The 26,356-nt window shown below is 39.7% G+C and overlaps 2 protein-coding genes across 12 annotated transcripts in view; one reads left to right on the top strand and one right to left on the bottom strand.

Annotated features, from left to right (window-relative positions):
* CSPP1 (centrosome and spindle pole associated protein 1) overlaps nt 1–9,217 on the top strand; it is a 170,944-nt gene extending 161,727 nt beyond the window's left edge. For all 11 annotated transcript variants that reach the window (XM_044245503.1, XM_044245500.1, XM_044245507.1 and 8 more), the window contains 3 exons: nt 1,674–1,783; nt 6,174–6,312; nt 8,360–9,217. In XM_044245503.1, the coding sequence (XP_044101438.1) occupies nt 1,674–1,783; nt 6,174–6,312; nt 8,360–8,568 (458 nt within the window). In that variant the 3' untranslated portion in view covers nt 8,569–9,217. The remainder of the gene's footprint in view (nt 1–1,673; nt 1,784–6,173; nt 6,313–8,359) is intronic.
* Nucleotides 9,218–10,948: 1,731 nt separating this feature from the next.
* The window catches only part of ARFGEF1 (ADP ribosylation factor guanine nucleotide exchange factor 1), a 158,069-nt gene continuing 142,661 nt past the window's right edge, over nt 10,949–26,356 (bottom strand). Inside the window, exons 34-39 of the mRNA XM_044245495.1 lie at nt 21,062–21,194; nt 17,321–17,460; nt 15,789–15,957; nt 14,298–14,436; nt 13,208–13,325; nt 10,949–11,718 (exon numbers count right to left, since the gene is read on the bottom strand). Coding sequence (XP_044101430.1) covers nt 11,554–11,718; nt 13,208–13,325; nt 14,298–14,436; nt 15,789–15,957; nt 17,321–17,460; nt 21,062–21,194 — 864 coding nt within the window. The 3' untranslated portion in view covers nt 10,949–11,553. The remainder of the gene's footprint in view (nt 11,719–13,207; nt 13,326–14,297; nt 14,437–15,788; nt 15,958–17,320; nt 17,461–21,061; nt 21,195–26,356) is intronic.

Below are 26,356 nucleotides of genomic sequence, written 5' to 3'. Positions count from 1 at the left end.
TATTAGAATGGCCAAGATCACAGGAACTCTCACTCAATGCTGATAGCAATGTAAAATGGTACAGCCATCTGGGGAGACAGTTTGGAAGTTTCTTAAGAAACCAAAACATACTCTTAACAATCCTGCAGTCACACTACTTGATATGTACACAAAGGAGTTAAAATTTATGTCCATACAAAAATCCACACACAGATATTTACAGCAGTTTTATCAGTAATTTCCAAGACCTAGAAGCAACCAAGATGTCTTTCAGAAGATAAATGGATAAATATACTGTGACACAACCAGACAGTGCAATATTATTATTCTGTGCTGAAAAGGAATGAGCTACAAAACCATGGAAAGATACAGAGGATCCTTGAATGCATTTGTATGAAAGAAGCCAATCTGAACAGGCTACATACTACAGGATTCCAACTTTATGACCATCAGGAAAAGACAAAACTATGGAGGCAGCGAAGAGATCAGCAGATACAGAGGAAGGAATGGATAGGTGGTGCACAGAGGAGTTTTAGGGCAGTGAAGCTATTCTGTGGATATTGTCATACTGGATACATGTCCAAACCCATGCAATGTACACCACCAAGAGTAACCTAATGTAAACTACAGATGTTGGGTGATAATGCGTTAGTGTGGGTTCACTGATTTTAACAAACATACCACTCTGTTGATCGTGAGGTGAGCTATGAGTGTGCGGACAGGGGGTGTTTTCCACCCTGTTTTCGTCTTTTTTTTTTTTTTTTTTAAAGCAAGTGCATTAGTGGTTGGGTATATACAGAAATCACGAAACTTTATTTTTGGAATTTTAGAAAACCACATCTCTTTCAGTAAAATGTAGTTATTTCTGCCTTTAAAAAAGCTGTATATTTTAAATATCAGAAATTTGAATATCACTTATAGGGCAAATGGTAGTATTGTATCAATATTAAATTTCCTGAATGTGATAATGAAATTGTAGGTATAATGTAGGAGACAGTCCTTGTTCTTAGATAGTACATACTTCACTATGTGGAGATGAAGTGTCGACTTACTGGTTCACCATCAACACCATCACCCCCCATATAAAATAAAGTATATGTGGCAAAATAAGAATGGTGATTTTAGGTATTTATTGTATTATAACTCTCCTTTAGGTTTTTCAAAATAGTCTTTTAAAATAAAGAGTTGGAAAAATTCTAAATGTTATAAATGGATTACCTCCACGATCACTAGAGAGGTTGTGATCAAAAAGACTGACAATACCAAGTGTTGGTGTATGGGTTAACTAGTATCTTCTTATATTGTAAAATGATAGAACCGCTTCTGAAAATGGTTTGGCAGTTACTCAAAAGGCTAAATATAGAGTTAAACAGAATAAGCAACAATTTCACTCCTAGGAATATACCCCAAAGAAATGAAAACATATGGCCACAAAGACATGTACACGAATGTTCACAGCAAATTAGTAACTGTCAACTAGAAACAGTTCACAGGTCCATCACCTGGTGAATACACAGATAAAATGTGTATTCCACAAAGTTACTGAGCTGTTTGTGTACATTTGTAGTAGCTGAATTTTATTATATGTAAATAATATCTTAAAGCTAGTAAAAAAGAAAGTATTGGTTTAGCACGGAGTAGAAAGATTTGAAATGGTGGATGTTTAAGGCTTCTCCTTTGTGTGGTCTTCCTAGGTGCTTATGGCGAGACATATCCTGCCATTGAAGATGACATCCTCCCTCCACCGTCCCAGGTGCCCTCTGCAAGGGAGCGCAGGAGGAACAAACAGAAAGGACTGGACTTTGTATGTATGAAGTATCTTTTTCTTTTTTCCCTTTTCAGTTTAGGAGAGGTCCGGGTTCTCACCCATGCTAAATTGGTTTGGTCCACAAGAGACTCGTTTTTAAGCCCAAAGACACCCCCAGATTGAAAGTGAGGGGGTGGAAAACCATTTATCATGCTAATAGACATCAAAAAAAAGCTGAGTTAGCAATTCTTATATCAGACAAGTTAGATTTTTTTTTGTTTGTTTGTTTTGAGAGAGAGAATGAGAGAGAGAGAGAGACAGAATACACTAGCAGGAGGAAGGAACAGAGGGAGAAGCAAGCTCCCCGCTCAGCAGAGAGCCCGATGTGGGACTTGAACCCAGAAGACTGTGATCATGACCTGAGCTGAAGGTAGATGCTTAAACGACTGAGCCATCCACGCACCCTGAGACAAATAAGATTTTAAACCAAAGACTGTAATACAGGATGAGGAAGGATACTATATCATAATTAAAGTGTTTATTCAACAAGATCATCTAATAGTTGTAAATATTTATGCCCCTAACATGGGAGCAGCCAAAAATACAAGCCAATTAATAACTAAATCAAAGAAACACATCAATAATAGTAGGGGACTTTAACACCCCGGGAACTGAAATGGACAGATCATCGAAGCAGAAGATCAACAGGGAAACAACGACTTTGAATGACACACTAGACTGGATGGACTTCACAGATATATTCAGAGCATTCCATCCTAAAGCAACAGAATATACATTCTTCTCCAGTGCACATGGAACATTCTCCAGAAGAGAGCACATCCTGGGTCTCAAATCAGGTCTCAGCCGGTACCAAAAGATTGGGATCATTCCCTATATATTTTCAGACCATGATGTTTTGAAACTAGAACTCAACCACAAGAGGAAAGTTGGAAAGAACTCAAATACATGGAGGCTAAAGAGCATCATACTAAAGAATGAATGGGTCAACCAGGAAATTAAAGAAGAATTTTAAAAATTCATGAAAACAAATGATGAAAACACAACTGTTCAGAATCTTTGGGCTGCAGCAAAGGGGGTCCTAAGAGGGAAGGACATAGCAATATGAGCCTTTCTCAAGAAATAAGAAAGGTTTCAAATATACAACTTGACCTTATACTTAAAGGAGCTGGTAAAGGACAACAAATACAGCCTAAACCCAGCAGGAGAAGAGAATAAATAAAGGTTAGAGCAGAAATCAACAAAACAGAAACCAAAGGAACAGTAGAATGGACCAAGGAAACTAGGAGCTGGTTCTTTGAAAGAATTACTAAGATCAATAAGCCCCTAGCCAGACTTATCAAAAAGAAAACAGAAAGGACCCAAATAAGTAAAATCATGAATGAAAGAGGAGAGGAGAGATCATGACCAATACCAAAGAAAGTTTTAAGAACATATTATGAGCAACTATATGCTAACAAATGAGGCAATCTGGAAGAAATGGATGCATTCCTAGGGACTTATAAACTACCAAAGCAATCACAAAGAAAGAGAAAACCTGAACAGACCCATAACCAGCAAGGAAATTGAAGCAGTAATCAAAAATCTCCCAAGAAACAAGAGCCCAGGGCCAGATGACCTCCCAGGGGAATTCTATCAAATATTTAAATAAGAATTAATACCTGTTCTTCTGAAGCTGTTTCAAAAAATAGAAATGGAAGGAAAACTTTCAAACCCTTTCTGTGAAGCCTGCATTACCTTGATCCCAAAAGCAGACAAAGACCACACCAAAAAGGAGAATTACAGACCAAGATCCCTGATGAACATGGATGCCAAAATTCTCACCAAGGTACTAGCCAATAGGATCCAAAGGTACAATTGAAAGACCCTATGCAGTAGGCTCCAAAAGTACAGTAAAAGGATTATTCATCACGACCAAGACTATATATATTAATTAATTTTATATATATATAACATATTTCAGCCATCAAAAAATGAAATCTTGCCATTTGCAGTTAGAGGGTATTATGCTAAGTGAAGTAGGTCAGAGAAAGACAATTACTCATTCATATGTGGAATTTAAGAAACAAAAGAGAGGATCATAGGGGAAAAAAGGGAAAAAAAAAAACAAAACAGAGAAATCATAAGCGACTGTTAATCATAGGAAACAGTGCTGATGGTTGCCAGAGTGGGGATGGGTAGAGGGACAGGTTAATGGAGATGGACATTAAGGAGGGCATGTGATGATATAATGAGCACAGGGTATTATATAAGACTGATGAATCCCAGGCCTGTACCTCTGAAACCAGTAATATGTTACATATTAATTGAATTTAAATGTTTGAAAATAAATAAGTAAAAATAAAAAATATATTGGGGTGGTCCAGTAATGAGTGAGCACTTGCTGTGGATAGAGGTGACTGAAGGCTCCACCACCAAATAGTTCCCTAACCTGAGGTAGGTCACTGAACTCTGGCACCTTGGCTTCTCTGAGGTGTAGTGTTTTCCTATCTCCTAGTGTGGTTATAAGCCTGGCAGTCCCTGGCACAGAATGTTCATTCCACACCCTAATCTTCCTCCTCCTCTGTTGCAGAATATTTGGATTTCAGAAAGTACAAGAGGCAACTGATAAACGTTTATTGCAAAGTCTGCTTTATCCTCTTAGACACCTAAGCCTACTATAAAGTATTTTGTTCAGATAACCTGTCCAAGGTCACGTTCTAAAGGAAGGCTGATATTCAACCTATATTCTTTTCATAGAATGTGTGCAAATTTTTTTTTTTTTTAATTTATTTGACAGGCAGAGATCACAAGTAGGCAGAGAGGCGGGCAGAGAGAGAGAGGAAGGAAAGCAGGCTCCCTGCTGAGCAGAGAGCCCGATACGGGGCTCGATCCCAGGACCCTGAGATCATGACCTGACTTGAAGACAGAGGCTTTAACCCACTGAGCCACCCAGGTGTCCCTGTGTAAATATTTTTATAGTATACCCAGTAAAAAGCCCTTGTAACGTTGTGTACTTTGTTGACTAGATAACTTTGGGCAAATTCTTAAACTGTTGTTGTCCTATATATGTGACCTGGAGATACAGTTAGATAATATATATGAACCATTAGCACTGAATCAGGTCCACAAAGGATAAATGCTGTTATTAGCATTATTACATGTGTAGCTTTAGTAGGTGGAAGTAACTTGTTTCCCCAGCAACCATCAGTCTACTTTCTGTCTCCATAGCATTTCCTTTTCTGGATGGATACACAGACATGAGATATGGTCAAGTTTAAGCATGTCAGTACTTGCCTCCTTTTTATTGCTGAGTAATAGTCCTTTGAATGGGTATTCCACATTCAGTTTATCCATTCAACTCTTGATGGACATTTGGATTGTTTCTACTTTTGTGTACAAGTTTTCTGATGATTTTCATTTCTGTTGCATGCATACCTAGCAATAGAATTGTTGTGTTATAGAAGTAACTATGGTCAACATTTTGAGGAACTGCCAGACTGGTTTCCAAAGTGGCTACAGCATTTTATACTTCCACTAGCAATAGATGAAGGTTCCAGTTTCTGTATCATGGCTACACTTGTTACTGTCTCTTCTATTATAGTTATTATAGTCATACTTGGGAGTGTGAAGTAGTGCCTCATTGTGGGTTTTTCATTTCCCTTATGATGTTCAGTATCTTCTTTTAAGATGCCTGCAAATCCTTTGCCCATTTTCTAATCAGGCTATTGTTCATTTGTCAGTTATGTATTTGAGATACAAGTCCCTTATTACAGGTATGGTTTGTCTAGTTTTCTCTCATTTTGTGGGTTGTCTTTTACATTGTTGATGGAGTCCAACTTACCAATCTTCTGTTTTATCACTTGTGCTTTTGGGGTCTAGTAATCAGAAACCATTACCTAACCCAGTTACTTGTGTTTTCTTCTAAGGAGGTCAGTGATCTACTCTGAGTTAATTTTTGCAATTGATGTGAGGTGTGGGGATCCAAATTCATTCTTTCGCATTGTGGACAATCCAGTTATTCCAGTAACATGTTGTTGAAAGGCTCTTCTTTCCCCTAGTGAATTTTGTTGGCCTTTTTGTCCATAAATTTAAGGGTTTGTTCCTGGACTCTATTCCATTGAGCTGTAGGTCTCTCTTTAAGCCACTACCACCTGAATTGATTACTGTAGCTTAATGGATTCTTAGCCCGTTGTTTCACTTTTTTTTACCTTTTGGGTCCTAAAATTTCCCATCTTCACCCAGCCTGGCAGCATTTACATATTATTATCACAGATGCTGTATCTTTACCTGAGCCTGCATGAATAAACACCAGAACTTAAATGGAAATCTGTAGCATTTATATTCTACTTTATTCCTTACACTTATATATTTATCAGGAGCAAGAATATTTTTAGGTTCACTGATTGAGGTCAATGATTGTTTCAAAAATTCTCTTTTCTAATTACAGGATAACAGTCATCCTAATATGCCACCAGATGGTCTCTCTTTAAAATCTGTGTCCAGTATAAATATTGATCAGCTTAGGATGAAAAATGAGGAACGGATGCAAAAACTGAATGAACTTCAGAATAAACCGATTAATACAGGTAAATGGCCAGTCTTAAGGGACTACAGCACATTGTGTAAGAACTCAAACCTGTTTACAAGGAAGTTTTACAGCCAGACTTGTTGGCTGGGGGATGATGCAATGAATTTTGAAATCCCTTTGAGTTGTAAGGCCTAAAACCACAGACACTATCCAGGAAAACCTGGACTCCGGATCAGTTTTGCATCACATTCTACCAGAGAGGGTATGCTTTTTGAGTGGATTTTTTTTTCTTTTTAAATTTTATTTATTTATCAGAGCACAAGCAGGGGGAACAGCAGGCAGAGGGAGCAGCAGACTCCCTGATGAGCAAGGAGCTTGATGCAGGACTTGATCCCAGGACCCTGGGACCATGACCTGAGCTGATTGAAGGCAGACGCTTAACCAACTGAGCCACTCGGGTGTCACTTGAGTGGACTCTAAACCAATGAAATTTTTATTACATATATCCAGGCTCTCTTTGCTTTCATCAGGGAAAATGCTGGTTAGTATCAGCATCTCACTCCCCTTACCGAAGTGAGGAATTATTATAAACTAATTTGACAACTTCGAAGTCTTTAGAGAACACATCTGTTATGAATTTATAGTACTACGAACAAATTTTTTTTTTAACTTTTTTGCTTTTAGTGCCATAGACAAAGCAAAGCAGCCCCAGGTTGATGTTTCTTTTTAAAGATTTTTTTTTTTTTTTTTATTTGAGAGAGAGAGACAGTGAGACAGAGCATGAGCGAGGAGAAGGTCAGAGAGCGAAGCAGACTCCCCATGGAGCTGGGAGCCTGATGTGGGACTCGATCCCGGGACTCCAGGATCACGCCCTGAGCCGAAGGCAGTCGTCCAACCAACTGCGCCACCCAGGCGTCCCGATGTTTCTTTTTAGAACAGAAGCCAAGGTTTAGTGTTTTTCTTAGGGCTTCATGGTCTCTCGTTGTTTGGGTGACCAGCAGGATGATTCCTTAGGCAGCTATTGAACCCCTCAGTACTAGTTTTAGTGAACAGTAGAGTGGTCTTTTGGGACAATTCCCTTTAGTCTGTGAGGCTACATACAATAAGCCTAATAGCAATCTTCCTATCTTTAACACTTCATTTAAATTTAAAACTATACTCCTATAATCTCTAGCAGTCAGGGTATCATATGTTCTGGTGGCAGTTCCATATCAAATGCCAGCACATATGGTAAACTGAAGCAGTACTTTTCATATCGTACCTGAAAAAATGTGGACCAGTGGGAAAACAGTTCTTTAACTCTGCACTGAGGATTGCCTATTCTTAAATTTCTTTTAGAACCAGTAAGGGTGATTAATATTTAACAGGGGTAAATTTAAATTGAAAAAAGTAGAGCATTTAAAGAATCTCTTACAGGTTTTCAGCTTCTAAACTTCTTTTTAACATTGTCCTTTCAAACAGGAGCTTTTTGGTATGATGTGGAATGACTGCTTATTAAATTGACTGCACATATCCCTTTGCTGGGCTAATCCTTCACAGACCGGGAGATGTTTAAAAAAAAAAAAAAGACATCACAGGGTAGGAAGACAGATTTTCCTATTATATCTAATAAGTAAAATACAGAGATAGTTGAGTATATTCAATTAAAGAGTGAAACTTAAGGACCTACGTTTTAATGGAGTAGACCTCTTAGATTAGGTACAAGAATGGACGTAATTTCATCTCCTGTCTACCTGTCTAGTGCTTTCCTAAAAGGAATTCCTCTCCTTAGAGCATCGGTAACAGGTTTGGAGTTTCTAAAACTTTGCTGAATTTAAAAGTTTCGTAAGGTTGCATACACTTCTGCAGTCACCTTAACGTTTATCGCTCTCTACTTTGCTGTCTTTGGGAATCCCTGTGGGTGTTGGCACCAGAGTCACCTATTCACTTGATCGTTTTCTTCCTACTTCTAAATGAGGGACCTGGACAAAAGAGTACTTTGTAGAACGTAATCCTGTGGAGAAATGCAGGGCTGGAATGGCTTAAATTACAGGAAGGAGATCTGTGTGCATTTCAACTCCTGGCCACCAGTGTTACCTGAGTCATGTCCCTCTTGCCTCCTTTAGACGATGAGAGTTCACTGGTTGACCCCGATGACATGAAGCATGTAGGGGACGATGGATCAAACTCTGTAGCCACTGAGCCCTGGCTCCGCCCAGGCACCTCAGAAACGCTGAAACGGTTCATGGCTGAGCAGCTGAACCAGGAGCAGCAGCAAGTTCCTGGAAAACCAGGCACTTACAGTTGGCAGGGCCTGTCTACAGCCCATGGTTAAAATAAATCTGTACTGGACCCAGCAGTGCCTTTTAAGGTGAAAGGAATGTCAAATCGGAACCTTTAATAATACGTGTGCTACTTTTGGCCCTGTTACCAAGTATCATCTGTATATAAGGTGTTTTTCCCCATGATGATGTATAATAAAGCTGTATATATTCTGTACATAAATAAAAGGCAATGATTAATTTATATAATGTATAATTATACAGAATTATTTTTGCATAATTTTGCCATAAATTGGGGCGGTAATGAACTTTTGGAATCAACTACCATATGTGCATTATTTTAAATTCTGCTTGTCCGTAAGATAAGGTGAATAAAACAAGTGTCTTAACAATACTGTAAAACCTGTATATGCTTATATGTACATTTGCCATTGGTAACGCTATTCAAAATAATTCATTTAATAAATACATTGGTTGTAGCTGAGTATTTCAGTTGCTAGGTAATGAATCAAATGTGCTAGTTATTTCCATGTCTTTTATAGCTACTCAGTCAGTATAAATGATGGGGCAATCATAACTGATTTTATTCCCATAAGCCATACATTACATTTTTTTGCCTCTGTTTATGCAAATGAAGGCATTACATTTACTAATTTGTATGACTTAACTACTCAATAGAAATAAATTATCTTTTATTATCAATGTCAGTTTCTTATTTTAACTGGAATTGAGGTTTTGAGACAAGGTGTTTTAGAAGTTGAAGATAGGACCACCCAGGGTCCAAGGACAGAGACTGGAATTGTTGCTGTGCCACCATGGACCCTTGGATAAGTGAGTCAGGTCTTCCTAATCACTCCATAAGTGGTACCTTTAAAAAAGTAGAGATTAAATCAAAATCTGGGAAATAATTCCTTGGTCTTTAGCATTATGATGGCTGAGAACACCCCCAGGCACTCCTTCTTGTACGTTTCCACTAATGGAACTAATGGCGGACAGTGTAGACAAGTTTACTACAAGTGTGAAGTTTCTCCATTTTGAATTTTAGCTATGCATATTTTATACTCAATTTTGTAACCTAATCACTGTTTCTTTTATGTGAAGATTTTTCCTCTTATATCTTCATTTGAAAGTATCGTGAAAGCCTCTGTCTCCTGTAGGGAGGGTCCTGAAACTATACCACAAAATAACAAACCACCAGGTCATCTGAAACACTTACCCATCAGATAGATTGGAAGGTTATGGTGGTTCCCAGCTATGAAGGTAGGTGACTCCCAGCTCTAGTATCCAGCTGGGCTTGCACGGGGCTGTCTTAGGGGTAGTAAATATGTTATACCTATAAATGCTTTGTTCAGTAACTCAACTAAGGTATGAGAGCAAAGACTGAAGACTTCTATTTTTAAACACAATCATTATCTTGATGTTCCATTTTTTGTTCAATGCCAGAGTATCACACAACTCCTAGGACACACAATGACCCCCTGACAAACTGCCCCAAAAGTGACTTCAGCTCTCTTAGCCTTCACACAGTGTAGCCTTATTTTGGGTTACATAATTTTAATTATGAATAACCTGTGGCTGAGAAAACATGACCCTAATGCCAAAAGCTGAAAAATATCAGAACTAAAGAACACTGAATTTGTAGTTCTGGCCAAGAATATTCCTAAATTGTTCAGCTTTTAACAAAGAATCAATGAAACATGGGGCTTTAGATTACACAGGTTTTGATTGCACTGATGAAATAATCCAAAAACTTTATTGACCTATAACCTGATTAGAATATGCCAGATGAGAATCAATATTGTACAGAAAGTTGTACAGAATTTTTTACATAGAAAACTTTACATCTGTACCATATACATTTTATCCATCTGAAAAAATTTTCTACATCCACTGTTAATACGGAATGCTTGACAATCTTGTCTTTTTTTAACCATCAGAGCACAATTCACAGTATGAATACATTTCCAGTAAATCTAACTTCCCCAACCATGCCAGATTTGTTATTTTAACATATTCAACATTAAATTCTGTACATAGAGTAAAATCTACATCAAGCCCCGCCACCCAAAAGAAAAAAGAAAGTGACAGCAACCTAGATTCATTTGCAGTGATTCAAGTTTCGGTCCATGAAGGATCAACTCTATTTTAATGGCTCATCTTTAGAAGCCCTAAGAGAAGTATAATACAGGTAGTTAGGTCAGTAGGAGTATTTTCTACTTTTTTTTGTTGTTGGTCATGACAAGTGTCAGCCACACAACAGCTTTCTGGGCATGTTAAACCCTCAAATTTTCCACCCCCCACAAAAAAGGGCAAAACCAAAACCCCCACAAAATAAAAAAGACAAAAAAAGTTCAACCCAAATGTTTAGTGCATTTGACAAAATATTATAGGTATTTAGCAAATGAATAAGAAAATAAAGAAATTAAAATAAAACAGTGCAGGAAGAACTATATAATGTTTAAGATTTTTATATTACAGACCTGCATCTCTGTACATTTTTCACAGAAGGATGATTACCAGTATCTCAGATAGCCTGAGTGTGCAAAAATCTTCAGAATAAGAATACCATAGTTGCTAAATATCTTTTACCATGAACAATAATTTCTTCTTTTCCCTCCCACCCCCCAATTATAAACATTCTATCCTTCAAAATACAGCTCTCCTGAGTTGTACTTCTTGCAGAAGTTCAAATCTTTACATCTATAGTTCTTTGGGTCAAGTTTTACTTCCACACCTGCTGAAAATATATGGGGCTCTCCCTGCTGCCACGGACAGGGAAGGACACATGAACACAAGCTGACACTGTGGAAACAGGCTTTCTGCTCAACATGAGCCCAACATGACAAACAGAATCCACCAGATTACTAAGTAGGGACTGGAGCGTTGCAAGTTTGAGTTACAGTTCTAAGCATCTTTACCAGTAACCCTCAAACACTGCAATTCAGAGAAACCATTTTTCAGGTAGGAAACCTCAGCTCCAAGGTCCTTTTTAAAGAGCGGAGGGATGTAAACGCCAACAGAAAAATACCGAGTTGCCATCATTGCTTATTTATTCCAAGTTCCTGTTCGGGTGGTTGTGATATCTGAAAAACTACTCCAATTCGCAGAAAAAATCTTCTAAGAACAGCACGAAGTTCAGGAATCAAATCAAATTGCATAATTTCACATAAGAGAGGGTAGTAGAATGAAGCATGAGCTTTAAACTGGGGAGAGAGGGAAAGAAATGGCTCCATTAGCAGTGCTTGCATTCCAAACCACAGTAACTCGAGAGCCTTCAGAATCAAACTCCTTCAGGGGCCCGCACTGATCAATGAAGACAGAGGAAAGGCATCTGCGTAAAGCAGGGACCATACTGATTATGGAACTGAAGAAGGGATATTCAAAAGATTCACTCAAATGTTATTCAATTTCCTACCCTTATTTTGAAAACCATTTCCCATTACATTTCCTTGACAAACTTCTGACAAACTTTTAGTATCACTGCTTTTCCTGGGTAATAAGCAAAAGTAAGAAGACAAGCAGGAACCATGGCGGAGGTTTTTTTTTTTAATAAGCTATGGGTTATTGAAACAATCTTGTTTCTTGAAGAAAATTTTAATTTTTATAGAAAATTCTACCTAATACTGTGATATAAAATTGCAATCTCCAGGCAAAGATCAGACTTTCCACATTTATAGTTTAACTGAGATACTGTGGTCGTCTTTGCTGGAATTCCTCAATCCTCCATAGAATACAACTTGCCTGCCTGTTTTCTCTCTGCTGCTCTCCACACCCAACAAAGGACTAGAAAGCAGTATGATCGATGGTGGCACAGAAGCCCGTGGTGGAACCAGACAGACTGGGGTCTGGAGGCGTTCCTGGCCACATAGCAGCTTGTGCCTTAGGTCACTTCCCCAAGCTTTATCCAGCCCAGGAGTCAGAGGTAAATGCAGGTAGAGCACATGACTTGGGATGAACATCTGTTCAACACCGAGTGACACCATCCTAACCCCAATCTCAGGCTAACTCACTAGGCACTTTTAAACCAATTCAGGGATCACAGCAACTGGCTTCCAATTATAAAAAGGAAAATGCATATTTAAAAAAATCTGAATGTATGTATTTAGTTGCATATGTTGTTGTGCATATTTAGTTGTATGTATTTAGTTGCATATTTTTAAATTGATCATCATTTCTACTGCTTTCAAATTCTTAAATGAGTTTATGGCCCAGTCACTAGGGCCCCTGTGTTAACATGGAACCGATAAATATGCCAAAGGAATGGCTGAAGCCTGGTGCATAAGCCTCAGACCCAGAAACAGTGTTGGTGAGGACAGAGTATAGGGCCAGAGGCTGGGCAGGATGGCAGTTTTCAAAATGAAGCAGTAGCGACTTCAGGGGTCAGGATGGGACTTGCAAAGTGTGGGGGACCCAGAAGCTTCTCAGGGTGTCCCAAAGGATTCTGATTCCTTCTTTACTGAATCCCCTACACTGCTTAGACAACAAAGCAGGGTGAGGAGGGAGACCCTCCTCATGGGAAACACCCATGAGGAAAGGGGCCACCGTGGTCCAGGACAAAGTGGCACCATGGCCTGCGCTTTGCTGGCTCCACCTCTGAGCCTCGGGTCTGCAAGCTGGCACCCCTGCCTCCCGCTTGAGCATGATGCTGGTCAGGCTAGAAATGCTGGGCTGGAGAAGACATCTCATACTTACCCTATTGTCGCTTATCTTTAGAACTTTAGTTAGGAACAAAAGCAGTAAGTTAGTCCAGGCTTCTCGATGACTCTCTGACGTTAGAGTAAGGAAGTAACTTAGGGCTTCGCTGCAGACACTGTAACAGAGAAGGCTCACTTGACATGTGCTGCATACCTGCTGCTACAGGCATTCACAGAGGAACAATAGATGGATGAGGTGGGGAGGGACTACTAGGAACTGGTTAAGAGTCTATCTGCTAACACTAGCTAGGGTGTCAACATAAATGTATCCTTTTTAAATGAGAAGAAAACCAGACGTTAAAGGAACCACTGCAATGTATCAGGAAACGCATTTTTCTGAAAGTTCCATTGAATTTCAGAGACCCTGTGCAGCAGCACACGTACAAGCCTGGTGTTAAGAAACCAGGGCTGAAATCTGGGGCGGCTCTTCCCTACACTCACCGTGAAGGTGAGACACTTCTGGGTCTTAAAAATCTCATCAGTAAAGTGGGAAACAGGGACAAAGTCATCTCTTGAAGTTCTAAAATGTACTTAATTGGTCTCTGAGAACATCTATTCCCTGAGAATATATATGCAGATACAATGAAGAAGACAGCATTCTTTCTGAATGGCGTATTTCATTCTTAGCATGAGTTTAAAATTTAAAGAACAGAATCTCAAGCTGTCATGAAGTAAAAAGAGAATGCAAAAAAGGTAACACTGACAAAACTCCAAATATTTTTTCAAACTAAATGCAGGCAGGTTTTCACTTTCACATATGACCTGTTTGTAAAAACACAGTTATCTGTGGCATGAAAAAGCCCCAAATCTCTAAGTTTTAAATTTTAAGGGAGAAAACTTTTTTCCTGTCCCATAGCAGTAACAACAGACAGGATCTGCTCATGTCATCAACTGTGCAAAAGGGCGTCCATCTATAGGACTCACAATCTAATTTTCACAATCTCTTCCTTAGGCCCCAAGCTATCTGCATGGTCCTGCAGCGGGACTGAGATGTGGACTCTGCCCTGAGTACAAACCTAGTGGCCCTTTCCTACTCTGTACCATGCAGCCACATGGGTCAAAGGCAGAAACTGAACCAAGAGTCTTACTTTAAAAGCCTCTGCTGGACCTCCTCCCAGGCACTAACCCGGCTCTCATCCATGTACATCCGGAAGAGAATGCGCAGCCCACACGCAAGGCTGCTCGTCTCCTGCTTCAGAAGGTTAGGTTTGGATTTGCCCTTGAAGCCTGCAGGAAAGGGAAGTTTCCAGGATTAATTTAGGAAGGCATCTCACAGAAAGACAAAAAGCCTTGTATGAAGGCACATTTTGTGCACATTCAGCTATGGCATCTGCTGCTTACAAAGCAGTGCTGCCCTGAGGTGGCCCACAGGGACAGGAATTGCTCAGAGAAGGCACCTTGAGACTGTGGGGGGAGATCAGTGGACTGGAGGCCCAAGTAGGAGGTGATTTCTAGGTTTAAAATGTCCTTTCTTTCAAGCCGGGGGCTAGGGGGAGGGCGGAATATGATATACAAAACCATGTCGGCCTGGGAAAGCAAAACTCCTCAAATGAAACTACACCTGAAAGCTCCGTACAGCTTATAGGAGGGCTCCTGGATGAACAGGGGCAGACCTCTCAGGAGTGAGAAGGTTTCAAAAGGCCACCAGCACGGTGAAGGGCCCAATGTATATGGAAACAGGGAACCTGGTGACTTTAGCAGGAGTGGTTCTGGTTGAATGGCAGGAACAACTTGGGTTGAATAAAGGGGAAAAATGAATATAGACTACTCTTCCTAGAAGTTAGGCTATACAGGGAAAAGGAAGAGCAAAGCCATGGGCTTAATTAGGAGTTGAACAATCACTTTAGATTAAGTAAAATATGCAAATATAAAGTATCCAACACTATTTCAGAGAGTTTGATGTTCAATAAACATTAGCTCTCTTTTTTTCTTCATATTTTGCTGCTTCTCACTCTTCCACTTTTTTTTACCTGAGGTGCCGAACAACTATTTCTTAAGTAGAAAACCAGATGTCAGTTCAATTATTATACTTAATTATATACTATATTTATATAATTAAATTATACTCAAAATTTTCCAACTTGTTAAAAAATATGCCTCCCTCCTTCCCTCAAAATATCCACTTCCATTCTGAGGTATGGCCATTCCCAGATAAGCACGGAGATGTCATCTGAATACATAGGCAAGGATGTCACGTTCAGGACCTTTACACACTTTTTCTCATAAAAAGGCACCTTTTGTATGCTGATGGTATCGACAGGGAGGCCCAGAATGGGTGAACAACATGAAAAAAAATGTATAGTCAAATCAAGTAACAGACTGATTACACAAGGGGGAAACAAATTTCTCCTAGCAGTAGCTTATATTACACATTATAGTATATATTATAAACATATTATTATATATTATAATAAAAGTTCTGGCTGGTAGACTGCCTTCCTACTATTATTAAGGTAAAAAGTTCATATAGTGTAAAATGCATACACCCAAATTATACAACAATGAATTCTGATAAATGTACACCTCTGGTGCACAAGTGTTAATGGTGAACATTAAAATGTAATACTTGTGCGACTTACCTGCTTTCCACAGAGCAGTCCTCTGTTCGTTGTTGGAATTAAATGCTTTTGCAAATCTATGGGACTCTAATAAGCAGTCCAGTAGCTTAAAAAGTTGTTGTGATGTTAAAAAGCGGTACATTCCTTGATCTTGTGTATCAACTCGAACATCAAAGTCCACAGCATCTCTCTTTGGAAAACAAACCACCACAGCACATGTGTGTGTGTGTTTTATACACACACACACACACACACGTTCAGAAATTTTGGTAAGTTTAGAGCTCAACGTTCCTCAAAGTTCAGTTTTACGATCAAGCCACAGAACTCTATCTCTTTTATCACAACAGGAAATAGGGAGAGGTCCATCTTTCGTTACTGCATTTCCAGAATCTTCCTTCCATGCATCCTCATCATCAAGGGCCACCTGCTATCTTTCCAATTCCCTCCTCCTATCTTTTGACTCCAGGAGCTCTTCTCTTGTCAGAGCCTACAGCCCTTCCTGTTCCTTCCCCGACTTAGGTCCTCTCTTCTCTTCTTAATCAGTTTAGACTCCATGCGCTCCAGTTATAATTATTCTCTTGCATAATCCCTCGCTCTTTTTAGATTAATTAGCTGGCAAAACCACCTACTCCACATCTACACCCACACAATAAACAGACTGGAGAAAACAGACTGGTTTTAAACCAGTGGGCTCTGGGTGTTGCCCAGCAATCCTGCACTGCCCTAGTCTGCTTTCCCGGATGACTAACTCATGTTTTCTCTTCTCTATGTATCTAGAACTCTCTTCCCAGCCTCATTTGGTGGATAATTTTTCTTCTCATCTCTATCAGAAGAGACATCCCACAAACTCTGTTCTGCAAGTGCCCCTGTCTTTTACATTCAGTTCTCTCTCTTCCCTGGAGAACTCTCATCAGGGAAAATGTTGCAATACTGTCAATCTTAAAGACAATACAAAGCAAACCCTTCTCTTGACCCCTTCCATCCTCCTCAGCAATTATTCTATTTCTCTGTACCCCTTTACAGCAAAACTTCCCTTGACAGAATTAACAGTATTTGCTGCTTCCAATTTCTCTCTTGTACCCATTTCTGTAATACTTTTGTCCCCAACATTACAATTAAACACAATGTCAAGGTCACTGAAGTCTACCAAATTGCTAGAGGGTGATTCTCAGATGAAATATTACTTGGCCCTCTAAGCATCTGACAGAGAATCACATCCTTCTCAAAACATTTTCTTCATTTGGCTTCCAGGACACCACTGTCTCTTGCTTTCCCCTTGCCTCATAGATTCTTATTCTCAGGCTCTTTACCAGCTGCTTCATCACTAGGAGCTCTAACCACGGAAGCCCCGGGGTCCCGGTCAGCGAAGCTCCTCTCAGCTGTCCACACCTACTGCCTAGGGCATGTCATTCAGTCCCATGGTTTAAAATGACATTTCTGTAATGAAGGCCCCTGAATGAAATCTCTAATGTGACCTCCGCTCTGAAGTCCAGACTGTGAAAGCCAACTTCTCCTCAACTTGTAAAAGCAGCCATTCCCCCCCATGTCTGTACCTGTGCGGCGGCTAGGTTTTCGGCATCTTCCTTCTTACTTGTGGCTGGGAAGAACACAATGTTGTCGATAGTCTGGATGAGTTCCAGCTGCACAACACATTTAATCAACAGGGCGGCAAACAATTTTTGTTCTGGAAATTCTGTGAGGAAACCCACCCCAATGCACATGCAAACAAAAATTATTTTGAATCCTTTATAATTTCTATGACATTACAATGCTAAGGAAATATTTGTATGTATGAAGGTTATCTGAACATTTCACACTGAGGACATACTGCTTTTGCACATAAACACTACTCAATAAAAAAGTAATCAATTTTTAGAAAAGCCTTACAAAATTAATTTTTTAAATAAACAAAAATATTCCCAAGGACTTAGAACAGTAAATAATGTTCAAAAAGATCCCACTACAACTTTCAAAATAAGATTTAGGTTATCCTTTAATAAAATGTAACAAATGGATTAAAAGCTAAGATTTTAGTAGCATTTAATAGAACTCGTTTGACCTTTGAATGTAAGTAATATAAAAACCTGTATCAAAAGAAAACAATAGGAACCAGATCTGTGAGAAAGGAAGTGAGGGACAGCCACAAATTCTGACAAATGGGGTAATACTGAGGGTTAACCAGAGCACATATTTCATTTGGATCCAGGTTAAAAACTGTAGCACACTATATTTTTCAAATGTATCCATAAACAAAGAAATCTATAAAAAGTTATGCTAAGTACATGATCACAAAACTAACCAAATTTCAAAGTAACAAAATGCTCTCCATGCTGAGCAGGCAAGATGGAACACAGCTAATTCCTCTAGCCCAAAGGAATCTGCTCAACAAGGTATTTCTGACAATCCCCCAACCCATAAGGACATGTTCACAGAAGAACTTTGTATTTCCCTGACCGTCCCAGTTAAGCAAATGCTGAAGCACAAGGTAGGAAAAGAGGTCTCAACTACTGAGATGCTGCAAGAGCAGTGCTGACATGTGACTCCAAGGGAGGCCCAAGGTCATACCTCAATCCTGGGATGTCAGGGCCAGCTCTTCCAGTGAGCTTTCCAGAGGCAGGTGACTGCCCAACGGGGGAGCAGGCTGTTTACCACTCTAGGGCAACGACTGGCTCAGCACTGGATGACTTAGAATTCTTCAGTCTACTTTTGCGTTTAGTACAAATTCCCTTTTGTGATACCAATTTGTGGAACTTAAATTCATGTTTTAGGAACAGCAAAACAATCACATGGATTTATTCTTATTGAGGTCATTAATAAAGGTTCCTTTCCAGGTAGTTTTCAGAAATGCTGTTGTATTTAATACTTACTACTAGATCACATATTAAAAAAACAAAACAAAAAAAAAAAAAAGAAAAGAAAAGAAGGATGCCACAAGTCCCACAACTGTTCCTCTTCAGTGCCTTCTTCCTACTCCTTCACCTCAATCAGAGCTGACACGTATCAGTCATTCCTTCACCTCCCCCATTCAAGTCCTAAAACTCAGTTCCTAGAGCAGGAGACTCCTGGCAGCACAGCTGGGAGTCAGCTGACGTCTGACAGGATGTGTTCTCATTAGTTCTAACATCAGCTGCTAAGGGTGGGAACAGAAGCAGGGTGAACTGAGAGTACACCTGACGAGGCTCCACTCTGATCAAATGGGCAAAGCTGGACCTCTCTCTGCTTTCTGGTGTCCTTGGAGGATAAGAATCTTAACTTTAGACTCACTAGCAATGACCAGCAGCCTGTTTGGGGACAATATCTGTTTGGACAAATTTTACAACTAGGGTTGGTTGATACTGCCAGAGTTATGGTAGGTGACAGTGTTACTGGTTCACCCAAGCTAAGCAAAGATGAACTATGTGGGACAGCAGCTACAGAGCCAAGGCTAGATGGGGCAGTCATGTTTTCTTCAAGTGTACATCCTACCGGCAGGATGAAGTACTCAGGTCTGTGTTACGATTCTTTGAGTAGGAGAGAGTCATACAGCAGATGGCTGCCTCCATCAGACAGCAGAGGAGCCATCACCTGTCCATTTAATCAAAGGGCTCACGGGAACATGGTGGCCATTTGTTCTTCTCCCAGCTCCACCTATTCTGAGTCAACAATCCCATGGTGAACTGTTCCCAAAGAACTTCAAGGGGAGAGGGAGATGGGTGTCTAACAGAAGGAAAGAAGTATGAGTCCTCAGCTCAGTGTGGGCGGGGCGCAGCACTCTGCTCCAGTTAAAGGTACATTCCTAGATTAGCCATGTGATAACTTTCTAATGTACGACGTCCTTTACAAAGCTAAGTGTATTTAAATTCCACCTTGGGGCTGAGAGAGAAGTCATTCACTATTCTGTCCTCAAGGCATGTTCCAGTGCAGACTAAAGCTGTCATGGATTCCTGCACAAGCCATGCTGTTCTCTAGAAAACAGGAATCAAAAATGCAAATATGCCACTCACCACTACCTATGAAAGCTTTAGGAAAACACAATGACTGAAGCTAGAAACTCCTTTCAAGTAGGACACCAAACCTATCTTCTCTCACGATAGAGTATAAAGCACCTAAGATTAATAAAAACTTCCCTGAAAAAAAAAATTAACTCAAAATGGATCAATGACCTAAATGTAGAGACTAAAAGGATAAAAAATTTTAAAAGGAAAACATCAAGGAAAACCTTCATGACCTTAAATCTGGCAATGGATTCTTAGCTATGACGCGAAAAGCAAGAGCAAGAAAAAAAAATGGGTTTCATCAGAATGAAAAACTTTGTGTAAAATGTTATCAAAGTAATGTAAGACTTATACAACAGAGAATATACATTTCTGCGAATCATATGTGACACAGGTAGAGTATCCAAAGTGTGTAACAAACTTAAAATTCAACACAAAAAGATATAAACTAATTAAAAATGAACAAAGAACATGAATAGGTATTTCTCCAAAGAAGAGACATACATATGGCATAAGCACATGAAAAGATCATTAGAGTGACTGCACAACACTGTGAATGTACCAAAAATTTTTAAGGATTTATTTATTTTAGACATGCACACAGGGGAGGGGCAGAGGGATAGAGGGAATCTCTAGCAGACTCCCTGCTAAGCATGGAGCCTGACCCGGGGCACCATCCCAGGACCCAGGGTCACGACCTTAGCAGAAATCAAGAGCTGGCCACCCAGGCGCCCCTGAAATGGTTAGTTTTCTTATGTGAATTTCACCTCGTTTTAGAAAAGCAATTAGAGTTGTCCTGCTTTCCTCTAGGAAGGAGGTGGCTTTTCCTTGGTGTTGTAATTTTCCTTCAGTAAACAAAGTTGGATCAGTTTTGTAAAACACAGAAGGGATTCCCCTTCTTTGTGAACAAAACTACGAGGGTGAGCGGAGGAGATGTGGTATGGGGCAGCTGAGCGTAAAGAAGGCTGGCTCCACAGGAAGCTGGGTGCTCCTGCTTAGAAAACACTGTAGAGAAAGGCCCCTCAGGCCCCACTTTTGCAGAAAGGATATGGGGCTAACATGCAGAAGGGAATGGAGAGAGAAGACTCATGTGCTTGAGAAAAGACCTATGTGTCCGACACAAACATGAGCTGAAAGCATCCATGGAAAAAGCTGGTACTACAGGTATTAGTGGATGTCCTAATTAGTTGGAACACACACGGTAACAGAGTGACTACACCATCAATTACAGTATATATTCTGTTAATATCAAAAGTAAAAGCAAACATTTCATCCTTTACCTATATAAAACAAAACACACTATTAGGAGACATAACTCACTTGTTGTATGTTTAATTTTGCTGACTTCTTCATTCACAGTAGAGACAGCAGCCAGTGGTGCTTGCTGTCTATTATCTGCAGATCTTGGCTGAACAGAATCCTGAATATCGACAGATTTCTGTGATATTGTATCCTAATAAAACAAAAAATTCATTATAAGTACAATGAATAAAACTTAAGGATGAAAACAGTTTCTGGTATGTTGTTTTTGAAAAAAATGATGTGTGTCATTATGAAAAGGACATTTTATGCAGTGTGATACCAGACACAATGAAAAAATTATTTAAAGTTACCGATGCTTGGGGGAAATCGGAGTGGGGGACAAACCACGAAAGTCTGGACTCTGAGAAACAAATTGAGGGTTTTGGAGGGGAGTGGGGTGGTGGGTATTATGGAGGGCACGTACTGCATGGAGCACTGGGTGTAGTGCATAAACAATGAATTTTGGAACACTGAAAAAAAAATTTTTTAAATAAATAAAAAAGAAAAAAAATAGTTACCTATGCTGACAGCCTTTAAGAGAAAATCTTCCTTTCTAACCCTCATTTGTTTCGGGCCTGGTACAACCCAAAAACAATAAAAAAAAAATGCAAGGCTTCACTGTGTGGAAAACCTAGTCAGCAATATTGATGAACTGTCATGAAACCTGTTTAAACAGAACATATATGTGGCAGCGGTGGGGGACATTTCTGCAAGCTTTGTGTAGGTGGTGCGCAGGAAAGCTTTGTAGGGATGAGTTTAGGGAAAGACATTCTGTCATCCAAAGGAACTGGTGACCAGAAAGGTCAGTGAGAAGCTAACTGCAGTGTGGTGTCAGGAAGAAAAGCTCAAGTCCAACAGAACTATACCAGACCTTCGCTCTAGCATTAAGTATAACCTTGGAAAAGCAAAGAACACTCTTGAGTTAAGGTTTTCTAACCTGAAAATGGAGAGGACATTTTTCTTGTAAGTTATTAAAGATAAGGTAAGAAATGCAAAGCACTAGCACAGTGTCAGACAATATGTGATAGCTGGCATTACTATTCTAGCTTTATTTTGTTATAGCAATACTACACACTCCAGGTAGAACCCAGAACATGGTTTTCAGAGGGACTGAGAATTCTAACCTAACAGTCTCAGCCAGAAGCGACCTTCACCTGGGTTTCTGCAAAGAAGGCAGAGGCTTATGTTCTCTAGAAAGAGTACTAATCAAAATGGTACTTTAACTTAGATTTAAATTTGTCACAGTTTATGATTTTTCATTTGCTGTTTCATATAAAATGGCGGTAATGTACCAAACAGGTTCAAAAAATTGCTGAAAGGATCAAATGTGAAAATATTTTTTAAACAGTAAGTACTATACAAATCTAAAGCCATATTATTATTGTTATAATTGTTCTTACTCATCTTTGTATTTTTCATGTTTAATACACAAGAGGACTTTAATAATAATTATATAGATCCAGTGGAGTAGTTGGGTAATTTCTTTGGCCACACTGGCCTGTAATACACTTAAAAAAATATTTTCTGAAGATTTTACTTATTTAAGAGAGAAGAGAGAGAGACACACACACACATACACAGAGTCCGCCTGCAGGTGTGCATGAGCAGGAGGGAGGGGCAAAAGAGGGAGAAGCAGACTCCTGGGCAAGTTGGGGGCTCAATCCCAGGACCCTGAAAACATGACCTGAGGCAAAGGTAGACACTCAAAGGACTGAGCCACCCAGGCCCCTATAATGCACTTTTAGATAAAAACTTAAATGGAAGAATGCATATAACAACACCTAAATTTGTAAGTTCTTTAAGGGAATGTTTGTTGTTTAAAATTAACTATAAAAAAACCAACTCTTTTTAACTTGTACATTTTAAGAAGTATATTTTAAGGGGGAAACTAATCAGTTGACAATTAAAAATGTCTTACTGAATATAAGTAAAAACGGTTTTTTTTTTTTAAAGCACTGGTTTTGAAAATTTTTTTGGTCATTGGCTCTTTTGAACATTCTGGTCATTTCCAAGAAGCTTCTCCCCAGGAAACTAAATGTGCAAAAAACTAGGTCACAGTATTTGGGATTTAAAAAGTCTCCTTTACATCAGAGGAATTTTTTTTAAAGTTAGGCATATTGCTTTCTGATTAACCAACGTAAAAGTGGATGATTTTGAGCATAATCTTTGCATTTTTTAGAACAGCTTTGTATCATGAATATGCTCACACTTCCCCTTTTAAAAAGGACCCTACAGTGGAAGAGGAGCTCCTATGAAAGAAATCTCTATGTATCAAAGTGGAGATATCTCCTAGCTATTCCAAATATAAAATGCCAGTCTCCAAATAAGATTTCAATTTTTGAAACACTACATATAATTAATATTAACTATATATAGAAATGAATGGGAAAATAGCTGGAAGGATAGCCATCACAGTATTAAACACTGGAGTTGTGGCTGAAGGGGCAGTATAAAAAGGGACTTGTAGAGGGAGGAGTCAAGATGGCGGAGAAGTAGCAGGCTGAGACTACCTCAGCTAGCAGGAGATCAGCTAGAGAGCTTATCTAAAGATTGCAAACACCTGCAAATCCATCGGCAGATCGAAGAGAAGAAGAACAGCAATTCTAGAAACAGAAAAACAACCACTTTCTCAAAGGTAGGACTGGCGGAGAAGTGAATCCAAAGCGACGGGAAGATAGACCCCGGGGGGAGGGGCCGGCTCCCGGCAAGCGGCGGAGCAACGGAGCACAAAATCAGGACTTTTAAAAGTCTGTTCCGCTGAGGGACATCGCTCCGGAGTCTAAACCGGGGCGAAGCCCACGCGGGGTCGGCGTGACCTCAGGTCCCGCGGGGTCACAGAAGGATTGGGGGTGTCTGAGTGTCGCAGAGCTTGCGGATATTGGAGTGGGAAAGCCGGCTGCAGAGACAGAGCCGACAGTAAGCTCGCAGCTCGGAGTTGCCTTGAACCGGTCGCAAGCTCGGTGAGCTCGGAGCGCGGCCGGAGGTTAGGCAGACGCGAGTTACTAGGAGCTGTTCGCTGAGGGCGCACTGGGGAGCGGGGCCCCGGGTTCTCGGGTACTCCGGGCCAGAGACCAGGAGGCCGCCATTTGTATTCCCGTCCTCCGGAACTCTACGGAAAGCGCTCAGGGAACAAAAGCTCCTGAAAGCAAAGCCAAGCAGATCACTCAGCCCGGCCCCTACCAGGGGTGGTGTAATTCGGCCTGGGGCAAAGACACTTGAGAATCACTACACCAGGCCCCTCCCCCAGAAGATCAACAAGAAATCCAGGCAAGACCAAGTTCACCTACCAAGGAGTGCAGTTTCAATACCAAGGAGAGATAAGCAGAATTCCAGAGGAGGAGAAAACAAACCACGGAACTCATGGCTTTCTGTCTGTGATTTTTTAGTCTTGCAGTTAATTTAATTTTTTTCTTTTTCATTTTTTTTTCTCTTCTTCTGCTAAAATTTTTTATAACTTTTACCCTTTTCTTTTTTAACGTTTTTTAACTAGATTATCTAATATTATATATATTTTTCTTTTTTATACTTTGCTTTATTCATTTTCTTTTTTTTTTTAATTCTTTTTTTCCTTTCTTTATTTTTGAACCTCTTTTTATCCCCAAATCAGAAGAGATCCTAATCTCTTCAATCTTTTTTTTCCTTAATTCTTTTTTAAATTCTTGATTGAATTTTTAATTCAATCTCTTTTTTTTAATTCTTTTTTTCTTTTTTATCTTTCTTTCTTTTTGAACCTCTTTTTATCCCCAAATCAGAAGAGATCCCAATCAGAAGAGATTGGGAGATCCCAATCAAAGGAGATCCCAATCAGAGAAGATCCCTCACCCAATCGTGAAGGGGGAGGAATCCCCCCTCACAATTTGGGATCTCATCTGATTTGGTTAAAGCATATTTTCCTGGGATTATTGCAACCCTTTTAGTATTTTACTTGCTCCTTCATATACTCTTAGCTGGACAAAATGACAAGGCGGAAAAATTCACAACAAAAAAAAGAACAAGAGGCAGTACTGAAGGCTAGGGACCTAATCAATACAGACATTGCTAATATGTCAGATCTAGAGTTCAAAATGACAATTCTCAAGGTTCTAGCCGGGCTTGAAAAAGGCATGGAAGATATTAGAGAAACCCTCTCCAGAGATATAAAAGCCCTTTCTGGAGAAATAAAAGAACTAAAATCTAACCAAGTTGAAATCAAAAAAGCTATTAATGAAGTTCAATCAAAAATGGAGGCTCTCACTGCTAGGATAAATGAGGCAGAAGAAAGAATTAGCGATATAGAAGACCAAATGACAGAGAATAAAGAAGCTGAGCAAAAGAGGGACAAACAGCTACTGGATCATGAGGGGAGAATTCGAGAGATAAGTGACACCATAAGACGAAACAACATTAGAATAATTGGGATTCCAGAAGAAGAAGAAAGAGAGAGGGGAGCAGAAGGTATACTGGAGAGAATTATTGGGGAGAATTTCCCCAATACGGCAAAGGGAACGAGCATCAAAATTCAGGAGGTTCAGAGAACGCCCCTCAAAATCAATAAGAATAGGCCCACACCCCGTCACCTAATAGTAAAATTTACAAGCCTTAGTGACAAAGAGAAAATCCTGAAAGCAGCCCGGGAAAAGAAGTCTGTAACATACAATGGTAAAAGTATTAGATTGGCAGCTGACTTATCCACAGAGACCTGGCAGGCCAGAAAGAGCTGGCATGATATTTTCAGAGCACTAAACGAGAAAAACATGCAGCCAAGAATACTATATCCAGCTAGGCTATCATTGAAAATAGAAGGAGAGATTAAAAGCTTCCAGGACAAACAAAAACTGAAAGAATTTGCAAACACCAAACCAGCTCTACAGGAAATACTAAAAGGGGTCCTCTAAGCAAAGAGAGAGCCTACAAGTGGTAGATCAGAAAGGAACAGAGACAATATACAGTAACAGTCACCTTACAGGCAATACAATGGCACTAAAATCATATCTCTCAAAAGTTACCCTGAATGTTAATGGGCGAAATGCCCCAATCAAAAGACACAGGGTATCAGAATGGATAAAAAAACAAAACCCATCTATATGTTGCCTCCAAGAAACTCATTTTAAGCCTGAAGACACCTCCAGATTTAGAGTGAGGGGGTGGAAAAGAATTTACCATGCTAATGGACATCAGAAAAAAGCAGGAGTGGCAATCCTTATATCAGATCAATTAGATTTTAAGCCAAAGACTATAATAAGAGATGAGGAAGGACACTGTATCATACTCAAAGGGTCTGTCCAACAAGAAGAACTAACAATTTTAAATATCTATGCCCCCAACGTGGGCGCA

Source organism: Neovison vison, chromosome 4 (genome assembly GCF_020171115.1).
Source record: "Neovison vison isolate M4711 chromosome 4, ASM_NN_V1, whole genome shotgun sequence".
Taxonomy (NCBI): Eukaryota; Metazoa; Chordata; class Mammalia; order Carnivora; family Mustelidae; genus Neogale; species Neogale vison.
This window is presented reverse-complemented; position numbering and strand designations above follow the sequence as displayed.